Genomic DNA, 26,890 nt, shown 5'->3' with positions numbered 1-26,890 from the left:
ATGCTTTATTATCAAAGCTGAGCGTCATAATCTATCTCAATTGTAATCATGTGAACTAAATCAACAAAGATAATTGGATATAAAGGTGTATGTCACTTCTTTTTAAACTTAACCGATAAGAATCTTTTAACTGAGTCAGAAAACATTAATAACTCAGATTTAGTTGTTCTCTACTGTGAGCTGCTGAAAGACCTGTCAGTCAATTTGTGAGTGACTGCAGGTTTCAGACTTGTTTCCGTTGTTGTTTTAATGCGTATGTCTGACAACACAAAAAATGAGCCGCTGCTATCCAGTTCAAACTAGATTATGATATGGGAGAGGTTAACAAGTACATGCCCTCCTTTTCAAACTCTTCTCATCAACTCGCTCATCACCATCAGCAGGCAGAGACAAGCTCTAGTAACGTTTTCAACCTGCTTGAGGAAGAAAACTGGTTTGACTGTTTCTTCCGTTCACATTCAAAGAAAAAAAAAAAAGAACTGATCGCACTTCTCTACATTTAGGCCCAGAGGCATGTCTTGGCCTATGAGACCACACCACCACCAGGTGAAATCACACCGCATGATTATCGTCCTCATGTTTTTGTTTTCAGGTGTGATATGACCTGACGATACTGGATACTCGCTGACTTAATATGTCGTTCCACCCAAATGATGCAGTTGGGAAACATCTCCAATGATCTACTTCAAGGATACTTTTCCCTCTCAGTGCGTGACACGATGATGTAATGTAGCCACTTTTAGATGATGCAAAAGCCCCCGCATGTAAACACAATTATTGTGAAGTCCCCAGATTTGGAGTCTGATACTGTCGCGGCACGTGGTTAATGAACTACAGACTGATAATGAAGTGAGACTGAAGAGAAATGATAATGATGCAGCACTATCTATGGGTACCACAGACTCTTCAACAATGCCTTGTTTTTGATTTTCTAGAAAATCTGTAGCAAAAGTTAGCTAACTGTTCATTTCATGAATTTAAAATGTTCTTACAATTTAATTGGCAAGTTCCCCGAAAAGAGTAAGCATGTAGAGTAGGTGCTGGCTCGTCATTGAGAGAAACCACTCTGATTGGCTGCTCAGGTAAGCGGATCAGTGTGCGATAAAAGATATGGAAAAAAATGCAGGAAAGCCCTAAATGATTTGATTCATTTACTCAGTTTCTCTTTAAGTTTTGTTTTCACCCCTTTGCCAGCGCCATTTGCAATTTTTCATGAGACATATTCTGTGGCTATATTAGCAAGTGGTGTCAACAACAGTCCACCATCGGCACAGCTCCGTCCCTGATGTCAGTTTGGTGTTTCAGGGCTGCAACGATTAGTTGATTAATTCTATATTCAGTTGCAAGAAAAATGAGTCACCCTCTATTTTCATAATCAATCATTCGTTTACCAGTCACTGGTTCCTGATTTTCTGCTTTTCATCGTAAATGAAGAGGCTTTACGTTTGGGATTGTTAGATGGACAAAAGAGACGACTCAAAGACGTCACTCTGGGCTCTGGGAAACTGAGCATTTCTTTTGCCATTTTATTGACTAAATAGTAAAACATAAAAGTAATCTGCAGATCGATAAAAGATAAACACGATCGTTGTTTGCTGTGATACAGCAGGAGTAGCTGTCGTCACAATTGTCCCAAAAAAAATATGTTTCCGCACTGACAGCTATGCTATTGTAAGATTTAGACTTTTATCCCCTGACTACTGCCATTTACATTTTTTATGAGGTGCACTTGAAAACATCATGTCGTCCCCGCTTATCCTTCGCCATACAGAGCGATGTAGAGTGTGAGATGTGCACCTGAATGCACCATCAAGTCCCTCTGAGAGTGTCAAACCCGGGCACAGACAGACAGACAGACAGACAGACAGCAGTGGAGAGAAGCAGAGACGAATCTACGGAGATCAACGCCACCAAAACACGACAGAGACGCGCAGCAGAGTTTTGTGGATACTGCATTTGATTTTGATTGTAGAAACTGACAGCTCATTTTGACAAATTTCCGTGTTAAACTGTGTTAAACACTTCTCCCTCACTTTAGTAAATCCCTGCAGACATGTGAAGACAGCGGGGCAGAGATGCTGATACATTACACCAGCGTCCAGTGCCAATACAGATGTCAGGTGGATGCTCTACACACATCAGGTGGGTCGGTCGTATCTGCCTTCTGTCGTTTACAGTGCGTGGAAGGCACGTGCCTGTTGGCATCAGAGCTCAATCATCCTGTGCATCTACGATTTATGTTTAATTGCTGAAATGCATCAGGAAACACGATTTCCTGGAGAAGACTCTTTCTCTTCGTTGAGCCATTGTTGTCACGACTGACACAGCTGTTTCCGAGCCGTGACAGCAGGGATGTGACTGCCTGAGAGTGCATTTATTACCATACCCTCTGGTCTACATTACAGTTCGGGCAGCCTTCCTGCACTTCGCAGAATTAACTTATTGGAATGAATCTGAAACACTGTCCCTGTTTGCCTACAGTAAGAATGAAAATAGCCCACTCCTTTGGATTTGGAGTTACATATCAGCAATTTCCACACAACTACAAAACCTGTGGGGTAAAGCAATACTGAATATTATGTCACTACTTGTAATAGTACAAATGAATAGGCATGTTCAAGATCAAGTGGTCTTCTTACTAGAACGGGAAGCAGCAGAGCCATGTATCCACCGCAGAAGATGGCGAAGAAGATGGCGTAAACCATCAGCAGGATGTAGGATGTCGCTAGTGGGGAGAGCAGGTTGACGAGGCCACAGAGGATCAGGTAGGCCTTGTGGTAGTGGTATTTATGGAACAGGTTCCTGTCTGTCACCCAGCCTGAGGCCAGCTGAGCGATGGTCTCTGTGATACCTGCGACAGACAGAGGCAGACAGGTGAGGCTCATGAGGCTAGTGAAAGAAAGGAGAGTAAAAAAACTTGAAGCTTCTACAGTTTAATGATTTTATACAAGTGTTCAACACAAACAATCAGTGGACAGATCGGTTTGTGATTCCACCGTTGTTGTTTTTTTTGCACCCAGAGCTCCTTGGAAATCTCTCTATCTCTTTCTCTATCTATAGTAAGAGTTTTATCTGATAAAATGTGAAGCAAGATGTTCCTGTTTCTTCGAGGGAGGACTAAGAGAAGAGGGACAGGCTGTGGAAGGCAGACAATGAAATATTCAGGTAGTAACAGGAAGATGCTCTGTGGTAATGGAGTTTTTGATGGAATCCAGAAGACAACAAGAGCATCGCTGCTCTCTTCACCTTTCGGACAGAAATCTCTGCAAAAGTCAGAAGCTTCACATTTGCTAATCAGCCCATTCATTAGTTGTGACTTTTACAAAGCGCGGAAATACTGTACTCTTATTTCCTTGTAAGATGTTTAAACCAAGGCTGTTTAAGCAGAGGAAATTCAAGAGAATCAAACTGTCCTAAATATGTCAATTGTTTTGTTTGCTGCACTTTTGTACATATAGTGTATTCTTTCTGTCATAGTGAAAATGAAGTGGAGAGATGTGTTTCCTGGACTATGACACTAAGATGGCATGAAACAATTAATACCTTTGTTCTTTCCTACACCGATGCAACAAAGACTGACAAAGTATGTAGCTACTCAGAAAGAGTTAAATGTCAAAGTCAGCCATGACACTGCAGGGTGTGGTTCGGGTGCAGCTGAGGCAGCCTAGACATGCGTCTACTCATAACAACAAGCAGGGACCTGTGCACATTCCACTTCTTGTTTCTTTAAAATTAATGCAGTTTAATAAAAACAAAGCCTTTAGGAAGAGGTGGTGTGTACCGATACCTGTGTGTGTGTATGTGTGTGTGTGTGTGTGTGGGTGTGTGTGTGTGTGTGTGTGGGTGGGTGAGGGTGGAGCAAAGAAAGTGTGCAACGGAAGGCTGATGCTCTGCAGCAAAACTACACCGGTCTGCATTAATATAAACATGATGTCTAGACGAGTCTACTTCCTGTTGCTCCCGTTCTCTGAAACGAGAATGCTGGCAGGAGCAGTGAGTGGCAACATGTACATTTCTTAACATCTGTAAAACACCAAGCAAACTCCTCATTACGCTCCACCCCATCTGATTGATTGCGTGCTCCAGCGGGGTATGATGACTGGGCAGATATATCCTCCTCTCTGCTGAGGTCAACTGGAACGCGATAGGCGGTGCGGAAGCTGCAGTGGCGTATTGACCGTCGCAGGAATAGCTACACACGGGCAGCCCTGAGCCACTGATCAATGAAACAAACTGGTTCTATGCAGATCAGAGATACCCACCCTCCGCTCCGCTCAGCCTCTGCACCACAACCGCACAGGCTGCAGCCACGGAGACACTCAGCTTGAACCCCAAACAGAGGAACTGCTGAATATGGATGAGCTTGCCTACAGTATGTATCACTAAGTAAACTTTTATTGTGGCTAAAACTCACATTGATCTACATGAATTAACATATCCCTGTAATAAAGGCTGACGAACGCTGAAATGCCTCGTTAGCGAACACCTCTGCCTTCCTTACATAACTGGCTCCAGAGCGTTTCTCTCCTCCAAGGTTACGGAGATGACATGAGGCAGCTGTGCAGTGTTTATGTGTCCTCCTCTAGCGACCCAAGACAGCGTCCTGGGGTGTCCCCTGCTTGCACACAGACAAGTTGTGAGTTTGTTTGTGTGTTTTAGTCTCAGCAGGTTGGTCCAGGCCTGCAGCTGTTCCTGTTCAAACTCAGCTCAATGCAGTTTAAATTTGGCTTTGCCAAGTAGCATCTTAAGCCAACTGCACCAGGGACATTATTGGTTCTGTCCCTTTCCCTCTGCGGAGCTGGCAGATATAAAAGGTGTATGTGCATGCCTCTGGGCAGAGGAACAGTTTGTCACTAAAATAAAGCAGAGGGTTGTAAAAGGCATGTTGGTTTTCCCAGCTTCTCTGATCTGCAGTTGGCTGGTCCTCTTGCCTCCTCTTTTGTACGCACTGCTCAGTGCTCCTCTGCAAAGTATCAGCCACTTTAGAGCTGGACTCGAACAAAATTGGGAGCCCCTCTTGTCACCACGCCAGCAAATTTACTCAGTTAGCTGTTGCTTAGCGACTTTGGTTAGCTCCAGTGTTGGCGGCTGAGGGTTGACGAACAGACTGACCCGGACGATAGCTGCCTCCCTCCCTCAGCCGAGTCAATGGGCCTCTATGACAAGCGCAGGGTCAGGGGAAAGAGGGACAGCGGGACACTGGCATGGTGTCTTTGTGGTGTGGGTGGCACCACATCTCTCCATCTCTGTCTCTCTTTCTAGCTCAGTGCAGTGCACGTGACCAGCGAATGGGACAGAACAAACGTGTGCGAATCACTGGCTAGAAGCTCGCGAGGAACCCTGCAGACCGCCAGGGAAAATTCAGACACCTATATCCTCTGGTTTTTGTTACACTTCCATGGAAACTTTGTCATTTTATCCAGCAGTGTTATTTGGCCTCAGTCTCAGTTGTGCCTAAATCCAAAAATGTTTCATCCCAGCTATGTAGCTTAGGTGCACATATGTTTTTCTTGAGACCTCTTTCTTTAATTCTTCCACATTTTCTCTTGTCGCTGCACAGCTATACTGACAAAACGAACCCTGAATTTTTCCTGACTGTCTGGATACAGTAATTTAAAATGACAGTCCTTAAGGCGCCCTGAGACCATTTCCTCAAAAGCACGGATGCATAATTCAAACAATCACATCACATTTAAGAGATGTGAGGTTAAAAATGGATTAAAATTCAGCCTGTGTGTATGTCTGCGCACTTCTCCCGTATCTTCTCTTTTCATTACCTACAGTAACTGATAACGATGATGTGCTTCAAACCATTTCACCGTCATTACTCTTGTCTACAAGACACCTTTCTCTAAAGGTGATGCTGTATCTGTTCTCTAACGACTGATTACTGATCGATGGATTACAAAACAGAAGCATGTAACTCATGAAGGTACCACCCCATCTGGAGCGTTTTAATAATTCACAAAGCCTGACCGAGCACTCGTAGAGAATCACATGCACATGTGTTTGCTGGTCAAGATGTTAATGCTGTTTTCTGTTCATATGGAGTGGCCTCATCAGTGGCATACTGCTGAACCCACCCGCCCTGGCCAGTGGACCAAAGTTCAGCTTTTATGTAAGCACATTCATTACATAAGACTGCAGAGTCTGAGCAGCTCACAAATAATTAATGCCTAGAAGTTGACTGAGAACTGTTTTTTTTTTTTTTTTTTTTTTGCATTGCTTCTTAAACCAAGCCTTAAAGTAACCTGGACCTCCCCTGGCTCAGTCACTGTGGAGTCCCTGCTGGAAGCTGCTTTCAAAGACAGACAGCAGGAAACGACTGTGTACTGAACTGTCTGTTATTTATAAAGAGTGTCTGGTTTATTATTTGACTTTATGCTGTGAAATAAATCAGGCACTGTCAATTGCATCACTGGTGTCTAATGTAGAAGACAGAGAGCAGGTGAGATGCGGTGCTGGTGTTGGATGGAGAAGACACCACATCTACTCTACAGTCAGGAGAAATACTGCACCTTACAGGGGCACCCAGAAGAGGAAGCCTTTTAAATTGCCTTGAACAAATGTGAAGTATTAGAAACGTATTACAAATATTCAAATGAATGAAATGCCTCCATTAATCTACATGCCCATGTCCTATGACTTGCCTTAGGGATACAGTATGTTTCATCAGTGCGTATACAACATTGACATCGTATGATAGAAGGAACATTTATTTGTCTCATGTGTCGGAACAACTCCAAGAGACGACCTTAATGAGTTTCCATCTTAAAGATTATTCACTTTAGAATAAAGTAAGATTGGCTTGACCCAACTCAACTGATACTAAAATAGGGAGCCATAATCAGTCTGACATTTTAAATTAGTGAGCTTTAAAGGTGTTGGTAGGAGGATTTTGTTACCTTAGGACTGTTTTCACCTGTTTCCCATCTTTCTGCTAGGCTAAGCTAACTTTCTGTAGCTTCATTTTCACTGCACTGATCATAAAAGTGAAGGTACTGCTCTTTCCAAAAGGTCAGACTAATCCCTTAAGGTGGACCATAAAAACACAGTAGGATTGGCTATTGGCCCGGTGAGTATCTTACCTGCCACAGAGATGATAAAGGAAGCATCCATGGCATCGATGCCCAGGGTTCTGGCACGAGCAGACAGATGGAAGTAAGGGATGAAGTAGGCCAGCTGGCTGAAGACCAGAGACCACGTGTAGATGCAAAAGAAGGGGTTCTTGAGCAGGGAGAAATCCAGTACTTTGGTTTTTGTGACAGGTACCTCAGTCGGCGTGCTGGCATGTGAGGGAAATCCAACAATGGTGGAGCCATTCATGCTGCCGTTCACCTCTGCAGGGCTGTCTGGAGTTGTGGGTTTACACTGACCCAAGTCATGGTGGGGCTCATGGCCATTCACTCCATTGAGGACCAGTCTGGTCAGTTCAGGGTTCACTGACTGGTCCTGGAGTCCCTGAGTACATTGGCTCCCCAGGACCTCAGTATCCCCATGAGGAGCAGGAGGAGGGGAGGGGACTGAGTGTGATTTGGAGATGCCATTGGATAAGTGAGAGGAGCCATTAGAGCTGCTCTTAGTGTATTCCTTCTCCGAGGAGCTCTTGATGGAGACAGCAGGGCTCTTTTGGATGGGAGAGGAGGTAGGGTTTGCCACGGGAGGCTTCACATTGATGGGTCGCAGCAGCATCCCCGTGGCCACCAGATTGAGCATGAGACCTCCGAGAATCAGCATCGCCCCTGTTGAGGATAAAGAGAGCTCAGGACCAACAATGTTACGTTATAGTTACTGTATTTCCTCTATACTCTCCATCATATTCAGTTTTTCTCCTCCTATGTTCCTGTTACTTATGAGGTCCCTCATCCCTGGGGTCATGTTTTCATTAGTGTCCGTTTGTTTGTTTGTTGGTTGGTTGGTTTTGTCAGCAAAATTACACAAAATGTTCAGAACAGGTTTCTACAAAACTTGGAGGGAGGATTGGTCTCAGCCCGGAACAGACCCCATTAACTTTTGGTGCAGAACGCAATTCTTTTGTTGGTTTCTCAGGGAATAATACATAGATCTTAAAAGAAAATTCATATTTAGGTGGCCGGTATCTATGAGTAAGTTGAAAACAGGACTGTTGGGCCTTGGTGGAGGTATGCACGCTACTGAGTGCCATTCCAGTTAGAAAGTAGTGCTGCTGAGCTATTCCAAACATTAGTTGATAGTTAGCATCAACATGGGGGAAAGAGGGAATTAAACATGTTTTAGATTGAGAAATCAATATATAGGTTATAACATGTGAGGAATTAGAAGGGGGGGGGGTTGTCAGGTGAGGGGGGTGATTCCTTTTACCTAAGGTGTTATCATTAAGTCAGATTAGCTAACAGTCGTTGTCTTGCCAAACATCAGAGGGCCACTGCCCCGGGAAAGGCATGATTATTAACTTGTCATTAACTTGCTTGCAGTTGGTCCAAAATGCAGCTGCAAAATGATGGAACTGGAAATAAAAAAGCATGAGCACATCTTCACTGCTGTCCATTGGCTCCCTGTTCATTTTACAACTCAACTTAAGACCTTGCTGATTATTTCCAACCCTCTCATTGGTCAGACTCGCTGTTACATCACAGGTCTCTGTATTCTCTCCCTTGTTGTTCATTGTTGTGTCTTTATTCCTAACTTTACATTTGAATGTTCTTTTGTGCAGCACTTTGATCAGTCTTAAGCTGTGTTGAAACGTCCTCTAGAAAATAAACTTGACTTGAATTATATAATGTGCACCAATCAAAGAAAGTGTTTTAGGACCTGACACTGCCAGCTCCTGAACAGCTCTGCCTACCTTGCCAAGCATACTGGTCCAGCAGCAGCTGAGTGAACGGAGCGAGGGCAAAGGTCAAACCCATGCCAGAGCGCCCGATCGCATACGCCGTCGCTAGCCTCTTTCTGAAGTACTGCGCTGTGACCACTGAGAAGGATTGGTATAGTAGAGCAAAACCCATTCCTAAGAGGAGAAAAAGAAGGTTACAGTGATCAGGTATTTGCAGACGGACAAGATGTAGACAAAACGTCCTTCATGACCTCTGATCATAAATAGCTTTCTTTATGCTTGGCTTCGCTTTGCTGCCTCAGAGTCATCAGGAGGGTGTGAGTCTCATTGAGGTATTTTGGCTCACACAGACTTCTACTCACCAACTATGACTCCCATGCTGATGTAGAGGAACACCACACTACTGGCGGAGATACTCATGAGGAAGCCTCCACTAACCAGAACGGCCCCAGCGATGGAGGTCACCCTGGTTCCCAGCTTAGCACAGGCCACAGAGGCAAGGGGTGCTACAGACGACACAGGAGAGGAAAACCTCAAACTTTTCTGTTTTCAGCACCCACGTTGCAACATGTGAGAGGAACTGTGGCTCGAAAATGTTTAAACTTTGCAATCTTTTTTCTTAGAAACTCATTTGGATCATGAGGGAGAGAGGACACAATGGCACAAAAAGCATCTCTGAGATATAATCATCTTTAGATCCAGCCTATGGATTCAGCGCAGAGCTGAGTCAGGGATGCAGAGTTTGCTGTTCTCGGTACGGACCTCCGGACAGACGCAGACTCGACATGATGGAACCGATCCAGCTGATGCTCTCTGACGATCCTCCAAACTCATCTTGAAATGCCACGAAGAAGATCCCAAAGCTTTTCAGGGTTCCCATCACGAGGACATTTACCTGCACACACACACACACACGAACACACACAATTGTCAAGTGACCCGTGCTTGCAGAGAAAACATCTATTAAAATGTGTTTGGCTTATTTTGTGTTTTAGTGAAACGATGAGCTCTGTAAAACAAACACGAGGGGGAAAATGAGAAAACAGAAACTACATGATTGAACACAGTATATTTGCATTTGATCACAGCAGTTGGGAAAACTACCAGCAGTAGTTGTAGAACTCCTGCACTGTTAGAAATGGTTGGGTTAAATGTTTGCCTGTTTGAGGATGAAGGATTGTAAACATTTCAGGTGGACATACCAGGAAGCAGTGCAGCACCACCATCCAGCCCCACCCTCCATCTGGAGGATCCTCGTACTGGATCTCTTTCTCCTTCTCCTTCTTGGTGGTCATGGCGTCCTTCCTGAACAGGTTCATGGCTGCCTTGGTTTCACTAAGGAAACAAAGAGAAATCATCCATCTCAGAAACGTTCATTGCATTACAGATCAAACAAATACAAACGTGCATCACACGTTTTAAATGTAGGTGATGTTGATACATACACAGTTGTGGTTGGTGTACAGTAACAGAGTAACACATGTGCTGTCAAGTGTTGATATCCATTCAGTTTATTTCTATTCTGAGAGCCAGTCGCTTGGTTTTGATGTAACAGCTGCAGAGGCACAACAGTGTGTAGCATATTAGAGAGTTTGAGGAGAAAGATGAACAAAGAAAAGCTTGAACACTTTCCAAATAAACCGCCATATAGATTTCTTCTGCAGAGCTTTTGCTTCAAGCAGCTTTCCAGGAATCCTTCAACCAAAAAAAAAAAACACCAAAAAAACAAATTTTGAGCCATTCAAGGAGACAAATGAAGATCTGTTAACTTCATGTCTTACAGTGACCCTGTGGGGATAACTGACAGTAGACAGTAATAAGGTATTAACTTGTTGAGTCACCGAGCTGTGAAACAGGCCAGTTACAGAACAGCTAACCCTGGTTACTTTTCCACCTCTTTTGCTCTGATTACAACTCCTACTGCGACTGAATGTCTCAGCAGTGTTTACATTAAGTGTGTCTGTGTCGCAGCAAGGATTAATATTCAATCATGCGTACTTCCAAGCTCCATCGCAGCATGGACTGTGTCAGCCTGCCATCTGCATGATGGCCAAAGTTTGCTTGGATGATGATGTTATAACTTGGTGAGAGGTCTCCTCTGGCTCATTGCTGTGGCTTTGCAAAGTTATCCCTATACTCAGTAAAACTTCTTCTAGGAACTGACTTTTGAACAACTTGAAACCAATGCCGCCTGAAAAACACGACTGACCCGCTGATGTTTTAGTCGGATTTGGAGATTAATTCATTTTCGTGCAATGAATGAAGTTACAGTGATGACTGTTCCATTCGTCCCACTGCTGACAGAAAAGCACTTTTCCCGTCACATAACTGGCACAATCGTGTCATAACTTGTGTTAGAAACCAACTTAAGTGTATTCATGGCAGAGAATTCAGTTCATGAAAACAAAGTAAGTTACGGTAGAATTCAGATTAATCAAGTGAACACAGTTTATTAGATAATACAGGTGGATGTCTGTACTGGTACACGGCAGAGGGGGGCTGCAGAGGGTGATAATGGATCACCGACTGCATTGATAATTCAGTGTGTCTCAGTTTAATGTCCTGTTTGGCATACACAATGTTCTGCAGTGCATGTGTGTCCACACGTGTGTTTATCCTATATGGTTTATGTGTAATTTACGAAGTTAAGACGTAAGCTGTTAAGGCTGCAGCTTTGTGAAATGACCCTGCGCTCCTGCTGTGTGGATTCATGCCTGTGTTATGAACCGACTGTACTGCAGTTTGACTCGGCACCCCAACATGCAACGTGGGACCTTGAATCACTTTGAGCCCTTCTTGGTAAAAAAAAACCTGCCAAACGATCCTGTTCTGACTCGTGTGAGCAGATATTTTATGAGAGGAAACATCTTTTCAGTCATAGTCAGTTATTTTATTTTTTTCACTGACCTTCTGATACAATTGATTATACAACAGCAGCTACACTAACCTGTTTAAGAGCTGCCATTATTATTACCATGTCATAATCAGATGCCAGATGTGAACTACAAGCTTGTCTCCAAACCATAAAACACACTGACATAACCTGAACTAACTAGACTGGCGCGTTCTGGCTCTCCTGTTTTGAGCCACATGAACTTGATAGACAAAACTCTTACTAGTATATATTTCAAATATAGCAATAAAATTAGTGATCTCGTTGTTTTTACTTGTTTTGGTAGTAAAAGTTAAATATTCCCATTGACTAAAAAGTAAACATCTATATTGACTGACCACCCCCCTGTATCTGCATGAAATGGTTCAGTCCTGCCTTAGCACACTTATCAGTGAAAGTGTTCAATTGCAGTCAGTAGATGAGCCAGAACTGCAGTGATCACAATGTCAAAAAGAAAAGAAAGAGAAGAGAGGAAAGACAAAAGAAAGGGTGTGATTCAGTTTTTCACCAATAAAGGTGGGTAGCCTTCAGCCTGTGAGTGGTATTAACCTGTTGGCTTAATGTCCATAGTGAAATAAGCTAGCTAGCTACAGACTAGTGTTAGCCTATATTTCATCAACATTTAATCAGTGCAGGGAAATGTTTAGCACGATATTCATATTCAATCCTTGTCCCTGCTTCTTCTAGCAGACTAAACAACAGATGAGTCAGCAGCAGCCCAGTCTCCCCATAACTGTCCCTCCCTGTCCCAGTGAAGAAGGTGAGCAACATTGTGTTCAAAGACATCAGCATCATTGCAGGGAGTCTGTGGGGATTTCTCTGTCGCTCTTGCTGTTTTTAACATTACAAAAAAGAAAATGAAATATTTATTAATGACAGAAATTCAACCACAAATTATTTTCTCACATAATGATCAATGAGGCAGAGTATGATTAAAACAAACATGTCGTTTGAACAGATAAGTCAAGTGCATCATCATCATCAGTCAGCCCCCTGTAAAATAAAAATAGCCTGTAATCCATATTTATTTCAGAATGATTTTCATGTATTAAAAACAGTTCTGAAATAAAAAGAGCATATGTATGTGTACATATGATATAATTCAAATTCAGCTATCACTAAAATAGAATGTTTGGTCAGTAGTTCAGGACTCTTGCCCCTCTGTTTTGCAGTAGAAACAGAGGAGAACATTTCTGGTGCATGCAGACTGTGTGACTCAATACAACTCTCAGTACAATCAGGGAAATGTTTATATTTTCTGGAAATCAGACAATTAAATTGCGGGACTACAAGCGAGACAGTGAGCAGTAACCACGTGACTGTCATGTTGGTATTTTCACAAATATAGGAATGATAGTCAAAAATATCATTAAAATGCATAGTTTTATATAAAAACGGCATCAGATTATACAAGTGCCCAATTAGATTTCTTTTCATGGGGCCCAAAATCCCTGGTGGCGCCCCTGGTTATACAAGTCGGACCTAGATAGTAATACTATGCTTGTGATGTCAGTAATTATGCTGTAAATCAAAACATAGTGCATTGTTGTCTCTGTTGGCAGGGAAGTGAGTTCCAACCTGTCAAGTGATCGCACTCAACATTCAGGCCCCTTTGCCAAGAAGTTTTCAATATGTACAGTGTGAGATAGCCCACACAGCTAAAATGGACAACATAGAAACTCAACTGCCTCAACCAGGTGATACATTCGAAATCAGTTCGAGGAGATTTCATTATACTTTACTTTTATGCAAGGATTACAAAGAAAACGAAGGGTTACAAAATCCTCAGTCCTATGGGCTGTTTCAAACGGGAGGGCTTCAGTTTGAAAAATTATCACTAAAAAAATATATATAAGTATATATATGAAAAAGGTGCATTTACTCAAGTACTGTACCTAACCTTATTTAACATGTGTATGTGCAATATGTACCGAGCAAATCAGCACATCCGTAACCGGATCTCAGGATCAGGTGGCCCATCGAATACTTGAACGTCAAACAAAACCACTTTGGTTGCATGCTTATTGAAACTCACCTGTCTTACACTGTCAACACACAGAGAGCGCGAGCAGACGTAGTGTAGTAAACCTGTGTTTATCAGCAGTCTTCTGTAGCCTGCATCACTCACTCAGTCTGACTTAGACGCGTATAAGAAGCCAAGGCCAAATTAGGCAGAGAGCGCAGAGCGGATTAAAAGGGGAATGAATTGGGCCAGTGTACTGTGAGGAAAGTATTTCCCCCCATGTGCTGTTCACAAGTTGTCCTCAGAGTGTGCTTGAGTGCATGTTTGTGAATGTGCTGGGGGTCTGAGGGTTTGGAGCGATGGGGGATTGGCGATCTGAGCTTTGTAGTGTGGTATTAACAACGTGTTCCTGCAGACTTCCACCAGGAGATTCCTCTCTCAGACTTTTACACCGTGAAATACAAAAAAAACAAAAAACAAAAACATTTCCTGTAAAAGGAGCCATCGAGATACAGTCAACAGGTCTTCTCACTGTCATTATCTAAGTCTGATCTGGGCAAACTGGAAAGACAAGTCTTAAAGGGGCCCTGTGGAGTCCACTTGTAAACAAACAACAGTTTATGTTTGTATTTGTGTTTTTCATCCTTAACATCGAACACATGTGTTCACATGTTAAAAATGAAAATAAAAAAATGTCTAAAGCCAAATCATTTAAAAGCATTTCAAATACAGCGTTGTTTACCTCGGTGTTTGCTAGCTCACAGTCCTCCACCTTCCTGCTTCTGCCTGCACAGTGCAGCGTATTTTGGCTCGTAACTGCCGACTGTTGATCAGTGAATTAGTGTGAAATCATTGGCAGGAGTATGTATAGAAACATGCACTTCAAAAGAAAAAGGGGACCCTCTCAGAAAAGAAAGAAAATTGGAGCCATAACATGGCTAGAAGTGAACAAAAAAAACTTGACAGGGAACCTCTTGAAAAGGAGCCTATACGTGTATCAGCTTTCAGTGAATTGCATGAAAATATTGATACCGCTCTCGTAACTGTCCATTCAGTATGAAGCTGCAGCGAGCAGCCGCATAGAAGCTGTAAGGGCAATAGAAATCCACCTGCAGCACCTTGAGAGGTCATTGCATCTTGTTTGTCTTGTTTGCTAATTCAATTTCAACTTGATAAATCACATTCACATCTCTGCACTTTCATGAAAAACGCACGCTTTCTCATTCACACGTAACCTACAAAGTTGGTCAGAAAAAGTCCAAAGTTTCAGTTTCTACCGTCCCTCTACCACAACTCAACAAGTTCCAGAAATGAAGGACCAACAAAACTTTAAAGTTGGAAGATACCAACTTGATTTGACTAATTCAGACTGCTGGAGCTCGACATTAACTTCATCTTAACCTTATCCTTCAGCTTTTCTGCGCAGCACAGGGATTGATGGATTTTGGAGCTTCTTAAATTGGAACATTTTCTGGTCTCCTCACTCCCCTATGACACTAAAGTGAACTTATTTGGGTCGTGGGCAAAACAGGACATTTGATATTGGGCTTTTGGAAACACTGATTGACATTTCATTCACCAAAAAACATTTTCAAATGTTTAGTGACACAGCAAAATAAATTAGCAGGAAAGGAATCTAAGACACCTGAGAAAGGCATCAGCGGCTCACTGTCAGAGATGTCCTGATCAAACCAGTCTTTATAATTACCTCTGGTGCTGATTTGTTCAGTGCCTGAAGACTCTGTCTTGAGATGACGGATAAACTCAGCAGTCCTATTCTCTGAGTGTCATCCTCAGGTTGGCTGAAGAGGCACTTGTAACTATGGCTGCATCAAGATTAGAGGTACACCTGCGACAAGAAGAGCACAAGGAGGGCGGTGAGAAAATGAATTTGAACATTAGTAGCACTCTCCAAACAACAATGTGGATGTGGGGTGGGAATATTTCTGTAATGACAGTATTGTACAGTCAGTCCATCCTGTGATTATCGACACATTTCCCTCTTATCCTCAGAAAGACAGAAAGGTCTTCACAGAAGTTACTAAATCTCATTCTCTGGAGATAACCAGCGTCTCTTATCACTGCACGGGCTCGAAATAAGACACATTAAAACACTTTCTGCTTCCTCCAGCCAGATGCCCCCTACGTTGCAGACTTCCGAGCTCTCCCCACAAGCGTCCACACCTGCAGGCATTAGGGGACACCCTCCCCCCCTCTTTCCACAGCTGTGCTTTAAGTGACTCAGCCGACAGCTTTTACAGGTTTTAAAGGTCGAGGTTTGTCCGGTCCAGGCATTCTGTTTTAGTCCAGTGTCCAGCTCGACGGGAACCTTTGCAAGAAAATATTATTTGAACCAGCACAAGAGTCTGAGGGTTGACTGATGGAAGAGCTCCGTGCATGTTAGAGTTCTGACAAGAGTACTCACTGACACTGATGGACAAAAACTGAGGACAGATACTGATGGACAGCTTACTCAATCTTTTTTCAGCTTTAAATCAAGAAATGACACTAAAGATCTCACAGAGGTCCAACATGAAAATTTGGATATGGATTTGTCAGACAAATGAGTGTAGATACCATATCACAATATTTAAACGGCACCTCCTCCTTATCCCTCAATATGCAAACATACTAACTGCTGGACACAAGATCAGCGTCAAGTCCATTCTCAGCGCGTGTGCACTGGAGGCTTCAAGTTACCACATCACACTGTGGCGTCCAAACTATTTGTGATGTCACAAATCACACCTCTTGAAAACAACATTTCTTCAATGAGTAGAAAAATGCACACTTTCAGCAATAAATGTGAAGGAAACATTAAACTGGAGGAAAGAAAAAGAAAGAAAACACACTTTTGCCTGGAGGAAGACTCTGCATGGACTCGTCTTGAGCTTAATAGCCACAGCCAAAACAGCAGACAAATCAAATGCTGACACTTTAAATGGGCCGTTCATAGGAGCCTAGCGCTAAGAGGCAAATCAGCCTCCAGGCAATTGTATAAAAAGTGGGTCAAAGAAGGATCCCGCTTCCAAAATAGTTACAAACTTCACACCACCTCTGCAAAAAAAAAAAAAAAAAAAAAAAAAAAGTATTCAGGTCTGCAGTGTGAAAAACGTCCACATCACATCAGCTGGGCCCCCCCGTAACAGATCTGTTATACACAGGGCACAGCTTGGTACATATGTCTCCCTCTGCATCATTACAAATGCAGCCTGTCAACTTTCTTTAAAACTCTCTGAAGTCCTCTCACACCAGTGGTGAAACATCCTGCTCGAACCCTTCAAGGGGATCAGAGGTGAGTAAATGCACGTTCAGTGCAGCCACCGTGTTCGATTGTAAAGTTTAAAGGCCCACCAGAAAGACACTCATTTACTCACCAAGTCAAAATATCAGGATTTTGGCCTCATTCCAATCCTGCCAGCAACCCACTTTTTTATTGCAGGTTATGCATTGATAGCTGGAGGGATTGCTGTGTTACTATTGTGAAAGTCATTTTCTCTTTTGTGTGTGTCTTTTATTTTATTTTATTTTATTTTATTTCACTATTTTATCCATCAAAGTAGAACCTGGAGGCTCCACCCCTGACCACAGCCCTGAGCTCTGAGGGCAGCCAGTCGTGAGATTATGTAGTGCGGTGTTGCGCTGAGGGCGTTTGGCTCGGGGACGCACACGCAAAACCCCGCATTATCGCGAGGAGAGAACAGGGTGGTCTCACCGTGTACAGCTGTGGACGAGTTGTTATCTTCACCCCACAGGCCTGTTGCATCGTGACCCTCACTCGACTCAGCACAATGCTGCTGGGGAAGGCAAGAACAGAGTCGGTCAGTCGGACGCACTTTACGCGTCGGGAAGACGTCACCTGGCATTTGACATCTGTCAGTAAAGAGGCACAAAACTCGCACTGACGCGAGAGAAAAAGAAAAAAAAAAGTTTTGAATGAAAACTACGAGCGCATTTGGAAGCGTCAGAGAGCAGTTTGCCGGAGGAGTTCTGTTTATTTCTCAGGGGAAAAGTTTGTTTTGACAAATAAATCACCAAAGAAAAAGTGACACAACAATCTGATCTTCTAATATCACGATGAACGTGTCAGTTTAAATAAATGTGCAATAATAATAATAATAATAATAATAATAATAATAATAATAATAATAATAATAATGAATAAATACATACCTGGAATCTTTTGAGCTCCTGTCCCAATTTTCACTTAGTTAAATCTGACGCGTAATTTGGAGGTTTGCCGCTCCGGAGTTGCGCGTCCGAGAAAGCAGTGCGTGTCAGCGGTGAGCGACTTTTGGGCTGAGACGATGTGCTGCGGGACCTTTTTCTCCGATGGTGACCGTGCCATAACTTTGCCTCTATGCGCGAGTCCCTCTGAGTTGCATCTCACGTTTCAGCCCCGACATCTCTGGCTGTGTGCTGAGGAGCCGCAGAGAGCAAAGCCTTCACTGAGGAGAGACACGTGACCGAGACGTAGCAGCAGTGAACCTCATCTGAGGGCTCACGGGGAGGGAGGGAGGAAAAGAAGGGGGAAAAAAAAAAAAAAGCTCTGCGGTCAAAACATCAGAGCCACCGCAGACTTTCCTCTGGTCCTGACTGTGAGGCAGTGCGCCACCAAGACGCACTGCACTGTCAGTCTGCAGCAGATAGGACACCGTGTGCTGTGACAGGAGGGGGTTCACTCCTGCGAGGGAGCTCTGAGATGATCTAGAGATACTGTAGGTGCATGAGACACCTGGTCCACCCCACTGATACCCTCCTCCAGTCACCCCTCACTGGCAGGACCACAGCAAAGCCACTCTAGAGAGACGTCTCGATTTGGTTGAGTGAAGTTGTAAAGCATATTAAAATGGGTTTAAACTTCTTGAAAGATAAAATTGGACAGTGTACTGATGACAAGGTGTTCTGATTGTTGTGTTGTGTTCTGAGTTCTGATACATCATATTATGAAAATGCTGTCTATGATGATTTGAGGAGGAAGAAGCTGCTCTGTGGTCTGGTGGTACAGCACTGTGGAGACATGTCTCCTCACCAATGTCACTGATGCTCTGTTGATGGGTACCAGTGATGTTGTGGGTGGTTTTAATCTCTCGCTGTGGAGCCTTCATGTCCCGGACCGTGCAAGTCTGGAATGTTTTCATCATCAGTGTAATTATTATGAAGAAAGGAAATTGTATGAAAATATAGAAACTGAAACATCACATGGCATCAAAAACTGCACAGTTGTTCACAGGACATACACAAGCCACAAAGTGAAATAAAAATTGAAAAAAAAAACAAAACAAAAAAACATTATTCATGAGAATGAAAGGAATATCAGTGATGTCCATCAGTCAGACGCCTGTCCTCCAGCAACCAGTGGTGGAATGTCACAGCAGATTTACTTGAGTCATGTGCTTCAGTACAATTTTGAGGTACGTCAGGATTTATTATTTCCCCATCTGATTCGAGTTTTATTATTATTATTATTTGTATTATTAAAAGAGTTGCACTGAAAATCTGTATCATTTAAGAGTTGTACTTATCCTGTCTGACCAATGTGATTGAAATAAGCATTAGCTCCATGTTATGAAGAGTTAATACATTGGAGAGAAAAGCGAGGGTATGAGAGCGAACACAGCTCCATTCCTGTGAAGGTCGTAAGATAATACGTTTTGTTTCGAACAGAGAGTTGTTCGTAAGAAGAGGCCAAGGTCACAAGAGATTGTCAGAAGATGAAGATGCTACACTATTTTTTCCCTGCACGTACATAATGTTCTTGAAAAATAATAAGTAACAATTAAAAAGCACAAGGTACCGCCAAAGGTCAGAGATGCTGACAATAGAGAGAAGAGGAAAGTAGGACAGTAGAAGGAGGTTCTCTCAACAGGGCGATGTCTCCCAGGATTGGACGGGTCGTGATGCCAAGGGGCAGCTGAGACCAGCTCTTCATCCTTTTCTGGGTAATGGGTTGCAGAGTAACAACACTCCGCTGAATGTGATTGGTCAAACAGAGAAGGTCCTTGCTCAAGCTTTGCTCAGTGATACAACTATAAAATAAATGGTCAAAAAGTACATTGTGATTTGTCTTCTCTCAAATGAACTAACACGCCTGACAGGTACTTGTACTTTACTTGAGTATTTCAATTTTCTAAAAGCTTGCTTTATACTTATACTTCAATATGTTTCAGAAGCAAATGTTGCATTTTCTTTAACTCTGCTACATTTATTTTATAACCTTAGCTCTTCTGCAGGTTACATGCTCCATTAGAGCCAAAGCAGTGTGTTCCTAAAGATGAAGTTAGAAATAACCGTCTGCTGGTCAAATTCATACTCAGAACATATCAGGGGTCAGAATATCTGCGAACTAAAGCTGCTGTCTAGCTGATCAGATCTCAGTGAAATATGACATGAGGGGTTTCACAGCAGCCTTAATTAATGATTGTTTAGCCTGAAGCAAGTTCTTGGCTGTCACCTGTATGTCTGTGAAGATTCTCACACAGCTGCCAAAGAAAGTTAATTGGTTAACCACAAAACACTGGGCAAAGGAGAAAATAATGAATACTTAACACAGAAGAGGGCAGCACGAAGTCAAGTTAAAGTTTATTAAAGCCTGTTATTCTGTGCATGACTGCCTTGGCTGCAAGTGTGTGGAACAGAAAGACACGCACACATCGCATGAAAGCAATAAAATAAAAGAAAGAAATCACAACATAGTAAAGTTAAAGCAAATGTGTTCTGGTTTAAATAGGAGATCAAACACACAGAAAACACAACAGACATGAGCAGAAAACTGACAGTCTTTACAGAGTTCATCGGGCCGAGTGATTAAAACTTGTGTGTGTGTGTGTGTTAACATGTACATTTCTTAACAGTGAAACTCCTCCGTGTGTCTTGCCGTCTTCAGGATGCTATCTTGTGAACTGCTACTGTGATGGTCCCATGAGTCCTCACCAGAATGTTTCTACAGAAAGTAACAGACACAAAACAATTCAATTGGACACAATTATTTTTTATGATAAAACAATAATCACACAGACACATAAAATGTATTAATCAACATCTGTGCATCTCTCTCTTTCGGACTGCTTTATCATTGTTGCTGATATTCTGACTATAACAATTATCTTTAGTATTCATCATCATCATCATCATCATCATCATCATCATCATCATCATCAACATCAACATATTCACATTGTGCCAAGTGTAAATGCTGTTTCATAGGATTTCTCAACCTCCCACAAATAAATTGGGTCAGTCCACACCATGTCCTGCCAAGTACACTTGGATCGCTTTTAAAGACGTATTTTTTTATGCAAAGGTCTTCTTATAAGCGTGTTTAAGTTTTGAGATAATTTTTTTCTTTTTAAATGACACTGTACTTGATTCTTCATATTGCATTTACGTCTTGCTCTATTTGAATGTACCCATTGCTTTGCCAACTTTTTATCTTTGGTGTCAATCATCCATTGTTATTAACTTTATTTGTCTTTAATTAGTTTGAATCTATTATTGTGTTTTTGTGTTTGTTGTGAAACACTGAAATATATTATTATTATCATTATCATGATGATGTTCAATCAAAAATCATAATGGTAAAAGTATCTGGAGTACAACTGTAGGATTTTGCAAGGTCCCAATAATTTAATAAAAGTTTTAACATAAATTAATTCAAGGAGATCCAGGACATAAAAAGGGAAAAGTTCTGTGTGAGCTGGCGTGAAATCACTCAGTTTTTTTTAAAAACAAATTTGCTATTTAAAAAGAAGAAATGTCGAAAGTCATTGAATGTTGACCTTAAATTCCTCAACTTCAGCACAAACCCAAACTGAAATAACTTGACCGAGCAGTTGAATATGGATCAAATGGATAAATGCCCGTCACATTTTGTTTTGAAACTGAATATCTCTCCCAGTCATCAGGTGATTGATTTACAACTTGTTGACAGACATTGTAATCTTAGAAACCAGCCTACAAGTCACAACAAGACAGCAGGCTCATCTACTGAGTGAAGACAAACACAGTAACATCTAACATTTTAACCAACTTCTTTCTATTAATAATAATATCAAAAATAATGACAATGATAAGTCACTGATATACATGCAAAAGGTGATGCTTTGTCCAGAAGGTGGCAGCACAGTCATGCAAATGAAAATAACCTCCTTTGCCAAGACTTTCAACACAGTCTGAGGCGCAAATAATGAGCACTCAATCTTTGATTTTGGATCCTTTTCAACTGTTTGCCCAGGATTTACTGATTCTCTCTGACTATTAATCAAGCCCACTACAGTCAGAACTCTTAAATTCACTGAGAAGGAGAAAAAAGAAGAATCAGTCAAGTGAGAAAGACATAAAGGTTGCGTTAGTGCTCACCCTGACTCAGACTCCAGGCAAACAGTCGGGCTGTCCGTCGGGTCTCTGGTGAGAGCTGCAGCTTGTTTGGCCAAAACTGACACAACACCGCCGTGTTCATCAGACAGGGAGCCTCGGCCTGGTGATTGTTAGATAAATACAGAGTTTCAATGTGCAGCACTGAAAAAAGAAAGAAGTCAAAGGAGGCACTAATGGGTCCTGAGGTAAATGAGGTGCATCCAACCATCTCTTGTATCTACAGCTACTAGTTGTGGCTCTCCAGAGTTAAAGTAGAAGTTAATCTACTTGTTTATATCATGTTGACCAAGGAGACGTATTTTCACAGCAGTCAGCTTCCTAAATGTGAATGTTTTTCAGTCTCTTTGCTCCTCTATGACAGAACACTGAATATCTTTTGGTTGGGACAAAAAAAAACATTTGCCGAGATCATGTTGTTGCTCCGGGAAACACTGTTAGATACTTGTCACCATTTTTTTCTCCATTTTATAGAAACAAACAACTAATCAATCAACCGAGAACATAGTCAACATTGATTTTCAATAATAAGCATTCATTAGTTTCAGCCCTATTCACTTCCAAGCTGCTCTCTAAGCTGTTGAATATAAGCTGAAACAACATGGAAATAATGTTTGTGTTGTACTGACGTGGATTTTTAGGTGTGACTGTTTTCAGTCAATTAAACTGTTAGATGCAACTAGGATTGCTCTACACTCTCCTCCCTTGAGTATCATCAAAACATTGGTGCTGGCATCTGACTTTGTTTGGGGTTACCAGGATGGATGCCCACCTTTCCCCCCTTTTTCTTGGTCTTCTTGTGTTTCTTTTTTCTTTACACTGGCTGCAAAAATGAGGTATAATGAGATGTGGGGTTTTTTGACATTCAGTTTGACATTTCTGTTACACAGAAGGTAATTACTGTTGATAGGAGACAGAGAGGTGAATATATACAACTAGAAACCAGTAAATAGACTGTTTGAACTAGTGTTTTTATTACACAAGGTTAGTGTCAATGAGAAATGACAGCGTGAAACACTAGTTAAGTGGCACCTGTGATACTAACACTGTTATTCAAACATTTCACTGTCTTGGCTTGGGGTACTGTGTAGTTTTGGAGAAGAAATTCAACCTCAGAGTTTTAATATATATGATATTAATGAGGTATTAATACAAACTAAGAAACATTTTGTGTGTCCATTGCTGTCATTGAAGATCTTTCTCTTCTGATTAAATAATTTCTTTCCTTTGACTCATCAGTTACATCTTTGTTACTGGACTACAATGAGTAATAGTTTTCATAATCAGATATATTTCGTATTAATTAATTACTCTGTTGGTCTCTTGAATATCACCAAATAATGAAGAATGGTCATCAGAAGTGTCCAGAGCCAAAGGTTTGCTTGACAACCATTGAAAACCCCAAGATGTTCAGTATAAAATCATAAAAGACTAAGAATACCTGAAAATAGTCACATTAGACAAGCTGCATCCAGTTTGTTTTGGCCATTTATGCTTTGAAATGTTGATTTACTTGTTAAGCAATTAACAAAATGGCTCCCAAGCATTTTCGACTGTTTTAAGAAGATTGTGTTTCAGGAAAATGTTGAGCAATTGAAAAAAACAGAAAGACTATAGACAAGTTTTCTTTAAAGAAATAATCATTGGACAAGTGTTGTGACACCATCATCGGTCAGTTATTTGAGTGATTGACATGAGTCTTTCCTGTCTGAAGCAGATGTGCTTGTTTGGAGTCATGTCATGTCATGGGAGCTAACAACAGAGGAAACCCTCACTGCCCCCGAATGCAAAGGTAAGTTTGGTGTAATTAGTTTCGAGAAAACACATTCCTGAAATATCTCAGATAGATCAAGCAACTCTGTACTCTTACAGCCGAGGTTGTGTCCCTGTTGATCCGTGCACAGCACCCCGACCACTGCTGGGTTTTTCATGCTGCCAACAAACAAACAAACAAACAAACAAAGAGCGATAAGTCGTCTTTAACGTGCCGACATTTAAAATACAAACTCACAGTGAGTCTGGTATCAACTTACGTGTCATCTAGGTGTTGTTCGAGGGTCGACTCCATCATTAACGACCGTAAACAACCGCAAAATGTAAGTTTTGTGGAGGAAGTTTTGTTTTGTTGTCTGCTCCCTCAGAGCTTCCGGGTGCAGTCAGCTGACTGTCACGTGAACGAAGGGTGCCTGTGAGGACAAACTACACGAAAGGCGGCAAAATTACAGCAACCCCCGAAATTGACGGCAAAAGTGTTATAAACTCCCAACAAATGACGACTATGAAATATACAGTGCGTTATTATTTAGATACATGCATTTTATATCTGCTGTCTCTCCTCACACAGACATATAAACACCACATACCCTACCCATAGCTACGTGGTGTTTATATGTCTGTGTGAGGAGATTTCATATTCTGCCATCAGCATTTGATATATAAGCTAAATATACTGTTGATGCAATTATTATTATTCGTGGCTTCTTCTCTGTGGCTGGACTGAAATCATTTTCTCAATTTGATTAGTTATGTGATGAAAGCCTGCCTCTATATTTCATCATTCACATGTCACTCTCTTCATCCAGGCCTCAGTGAGAAATTGATTTCGATATTCAGAGTTGCATGAATTTAAAATTACATTACTTGAGCTATTTTTTTTTCTCCCCCTGGAATCCTTATTGATAATGTAGCTCACACTTTGTTCCCACAGATTGCACAGATGGCCACACTCAGTCCAGTCTCACAAATAAGCTAAAAAGGCTGCAGAGTCACATGCTCCTCAGTCATAGAACAGATATTTGCAGACACGTGAAGTTGTTGTTTTTTGTATTTTTGTTTTTTTGGCTTTAGAACACAAGAAGATAAAAGATAAATGCTTACAACATTTCTCAGCATAATATGAACTTTACCAGTGTCTCATCCTTATTGAACATAAAATATAGTATTAATATTATGAGTGTAAACCAGGAGCCTTGTTTCTCGCTGCCTTTTGATGACAAATTTTATTAATGTGTTTTCTTCAAAAGTTGGCCAGAGGCCACTGCCCGGGCTCGCCTCCCTGCATGATTTCTGCTGCCTGTCCCAAGACGGTGAGGCTTCAGTGCTCCTGCTGACAAGGCAGAAATGGGTGAATGTAATTATGTGGCCGCTGCATTGGAGGAATCCATCACCTGAGCAGCAGCAGGGTAATGTCCTGCTGACTAACCCATGGGGTACCCTCCCCCTCTTCTCCTCTAATTCCCATCCTTTCCTCTCCTCTTTGCTCACTCATATTTCTCTCCACGCTGTTTAAATCACAGCCCGGCTGCTTCTGCTGACAAGCTGCTGCCTGTCACTGTCTGATGGTGCACGTAGGCTAACACATGCACAAGGCAAAGTTTATGCATGCATAATGATTTATAAGGTCCGCGTGCATGTGATATCTTCTTGTCTTGACACACACACAAACATGTATCATCGTGCATTGCACGCGCGCACGCACACACACACACACACACACACACACACACACACACACACAGGAAGGAATATTTAATCTTGTCTGAAGGGAGGTTGGCATAAAGAGTAGATCCCATTATTTTCTACATATGGTCCCTTCACAACCACAGTAAATCTCCAAATGAGCTGAACCCAAAATAGAGATCTGACTCAGAGTCAGTGTATCATCACCCTGACATGTACTGGAGAACCACTAATGTAATTCATGGATTTTGCTTTTTTAAATGCAATTTAGCACATAATCATGTAGTTTTATTCATATTCTTTTATCCATTATGTGACACTGTTGCTTATCAGGCATTTTCAGAGAGGCGTAATGAGCAGGAGTCTTTCCAACCTGGAAAAAAACTGAACCAAGTTATTTCTTCACATCTGACAAATTCTAAACACATTTTATCATCATAATGTATATTTTGAAATATAAACCAAACGAATATATAAAGGGGCTCTGTTGAACGTCTGTGTTGTGCTGGAAGCCGGACATTCATTTAGGTTAGTGGACCCCATTTCTAAATTAACGTTAGCTACTGTTGCTCTCTGTGTGCAGCTCTGAGAGGAGGCACTTGAGGACGTGCAAATAGTCACATCCTTTGGACTGCCACAGAAAATTTAAACCAAAGTCCCTCACAAGGAAATCCAGTCCAGAAAAGTAAAACAACTTAAACAAATCGTCCATGGGCTTGTATAGGCAACCAAGACAGATGGGGAAGGTCTAATTTTTCATTTCATGTCACAGTCTGCTCACATATGACCAAAATAACAGTGATTTAATGTAAATTGATACAAATTGTTGGATAGAGTGACTTTAAGATCACATACATCACATTGATTACAGAGACTTTTATGTGACAAAGAGAATAATTGAACTGTGCAGGCCTTGTTTTAATGTGGTGATGTCTTAAACACGACGACTGTCACAGAACATGGCATCCTGGAATATATCACCCATAATAAAATAAGGAATATCACTTTCCAGCAATATAAACAATTCACATGACGCCCAGTCCATGAGTCAGTTGGTGATAATTTGAGTAAACTTGTTATATGGCCTTGATGTTGATTTGTCTTTTCCTGCTGCTCAAAACTGACAAATAACTCTGGATTTCATGGCACCTGTGCCCTTTTTCTCTCATGGAGGTGTCACATTCATTTCAGCTCATATGACTGTCATCGGTTGTTGAGTTTCATACTTTTTGTGTGTTAGCTTGGACCACCTGAGTCATGGAAACACTCTCAGCCTCGGCTTTGAGCAGATGTGCTCAGACCCCGAAGATCTACAGGTGGAGGGGACGACTGTGAGCCTCCATCAAGCCAACTTTGGGATGAGTAGGATGACGAAGCTTCCGATGAGAAG

At 41.8% G+C, this 26,890-nt stretch overlaps 2 protein-coding genes and 1 long non-coding RNA gene across 6 annotated transcripts in view; 1 reads left to right on the top strand and 2 right to left on the bottom strand.

Moving 5' to 3' along the window:
* Positions 1-19,658, bottom strand: part of slc16a4 (solute carrier family 16 member 4) — a 26,820-nt gene extending 7,162 nt beyond the window's left edge. The window contains exons 1-9 of one of the 3 annotated variants that reach the window (XM_037103002.1): positions 17,842-19,658; positions 17,384-17,465; positions 15,377-15,517; positions 10,015-10,147; positions 9,575-9,707; positions 9,175-9,318; positions 8,825-8,986; positions 7,089-7,742; positions 2,640-2,851 (exon numbers count right to left, since the gene is read on the bottom strand). In XM_037103002.1, the coding sequence (XP_036958897.1) occupies positions 2,640-2,851; positions 7,089-7,742; positions 8,825-8,986; positions 9,175-9,318; positions 9,575-9,707; positions 10,015-10,131 (1,422 nt within the window). In that variant the 5' untranslated portion in view covers positions 10,132-10,147; positions 15,377-15,517; positions 17,384-17,465; positions 17,842-19,658. The remainder of the gene's footprint in view (positions 1-2,639; positions 2,852-7,088; positions 7,743-8,824; positions 8,987-9,174; positions 9,319-9,574; positions 9,708-10,014; positions 10,148-15,376; positions 15,518-17,383; positions 17,466-17,841) is intronic. The other 2 variants (XM_037103003.1, XM_037103004.1) reach the window with 2 other exon arrangements.
* lamtor5 (late endosomal/lysosomal adaptor, MAPK and MTOR activator 5) lies at positions 3,811-24,231 on the bottom strand. 2 transcript variants are annotated; one of them, XR_005075881.1, is made up of 5 exons: positions 24,075-24,231; positions 23,912-23,973; positions 22,027-22,144; positions 20,484-20,611; positions 3,811-3,842 (listed from the first exon to the last, which is right to left on the bottom strand). XR_005075881.1 is itself a non-coding variant. In XM_037103005.1 (4 exons), exons 1-4 carry the CDS (start codon positions 24,110-24,112, stop codon positions 20,551-20,553), a joined length of 279 nt encoding a protein of 92 aa, XP_036958900.1. In that variant the 5' UTR covers positions 24,113-24,231; the 3' UTR covers positions 20,233-20,550. The 2 variants fall into 2 exon arrangements, 1 of the variants encoding a protein (XP_036958900.1); XM_037103005.1 differs by lacking the exon at positions 3,811-3,842 and having other exon boundaries at positions 20,233-20,611.
* On the top strand, positions 22,151-26,890 carry LOC119022299. Its single transcript, XR_005075882.1, has 3 exons — positions 22,151-23,833; positions 25,065-25,223; positions 26,741-26,890. It is a non-coding gene; the product is annotated as an uncharacterized LOC119022299 (long non-coding RNA).

Source organism: Acanthopagrus latus, chromosome 7 (genome assembly GCF_904848185.1).
Source record: "Acanthopagrus latus isolate v.2019 chromosome 7, fAcaLat1.1, whole genome shotgun sequence".
Lineage (NCBI taxonomy): Eukaryota > Metazoa > Chordata > Actinopteri > Spariformes > Sparidae > Acanthopagrus > Acanthopagrus latus.
The sequence above is the reverse complement of the archived record's forward strand: the minus strand, read 5'-3'. Positions and strand labels throughout refer to the sequence as shown.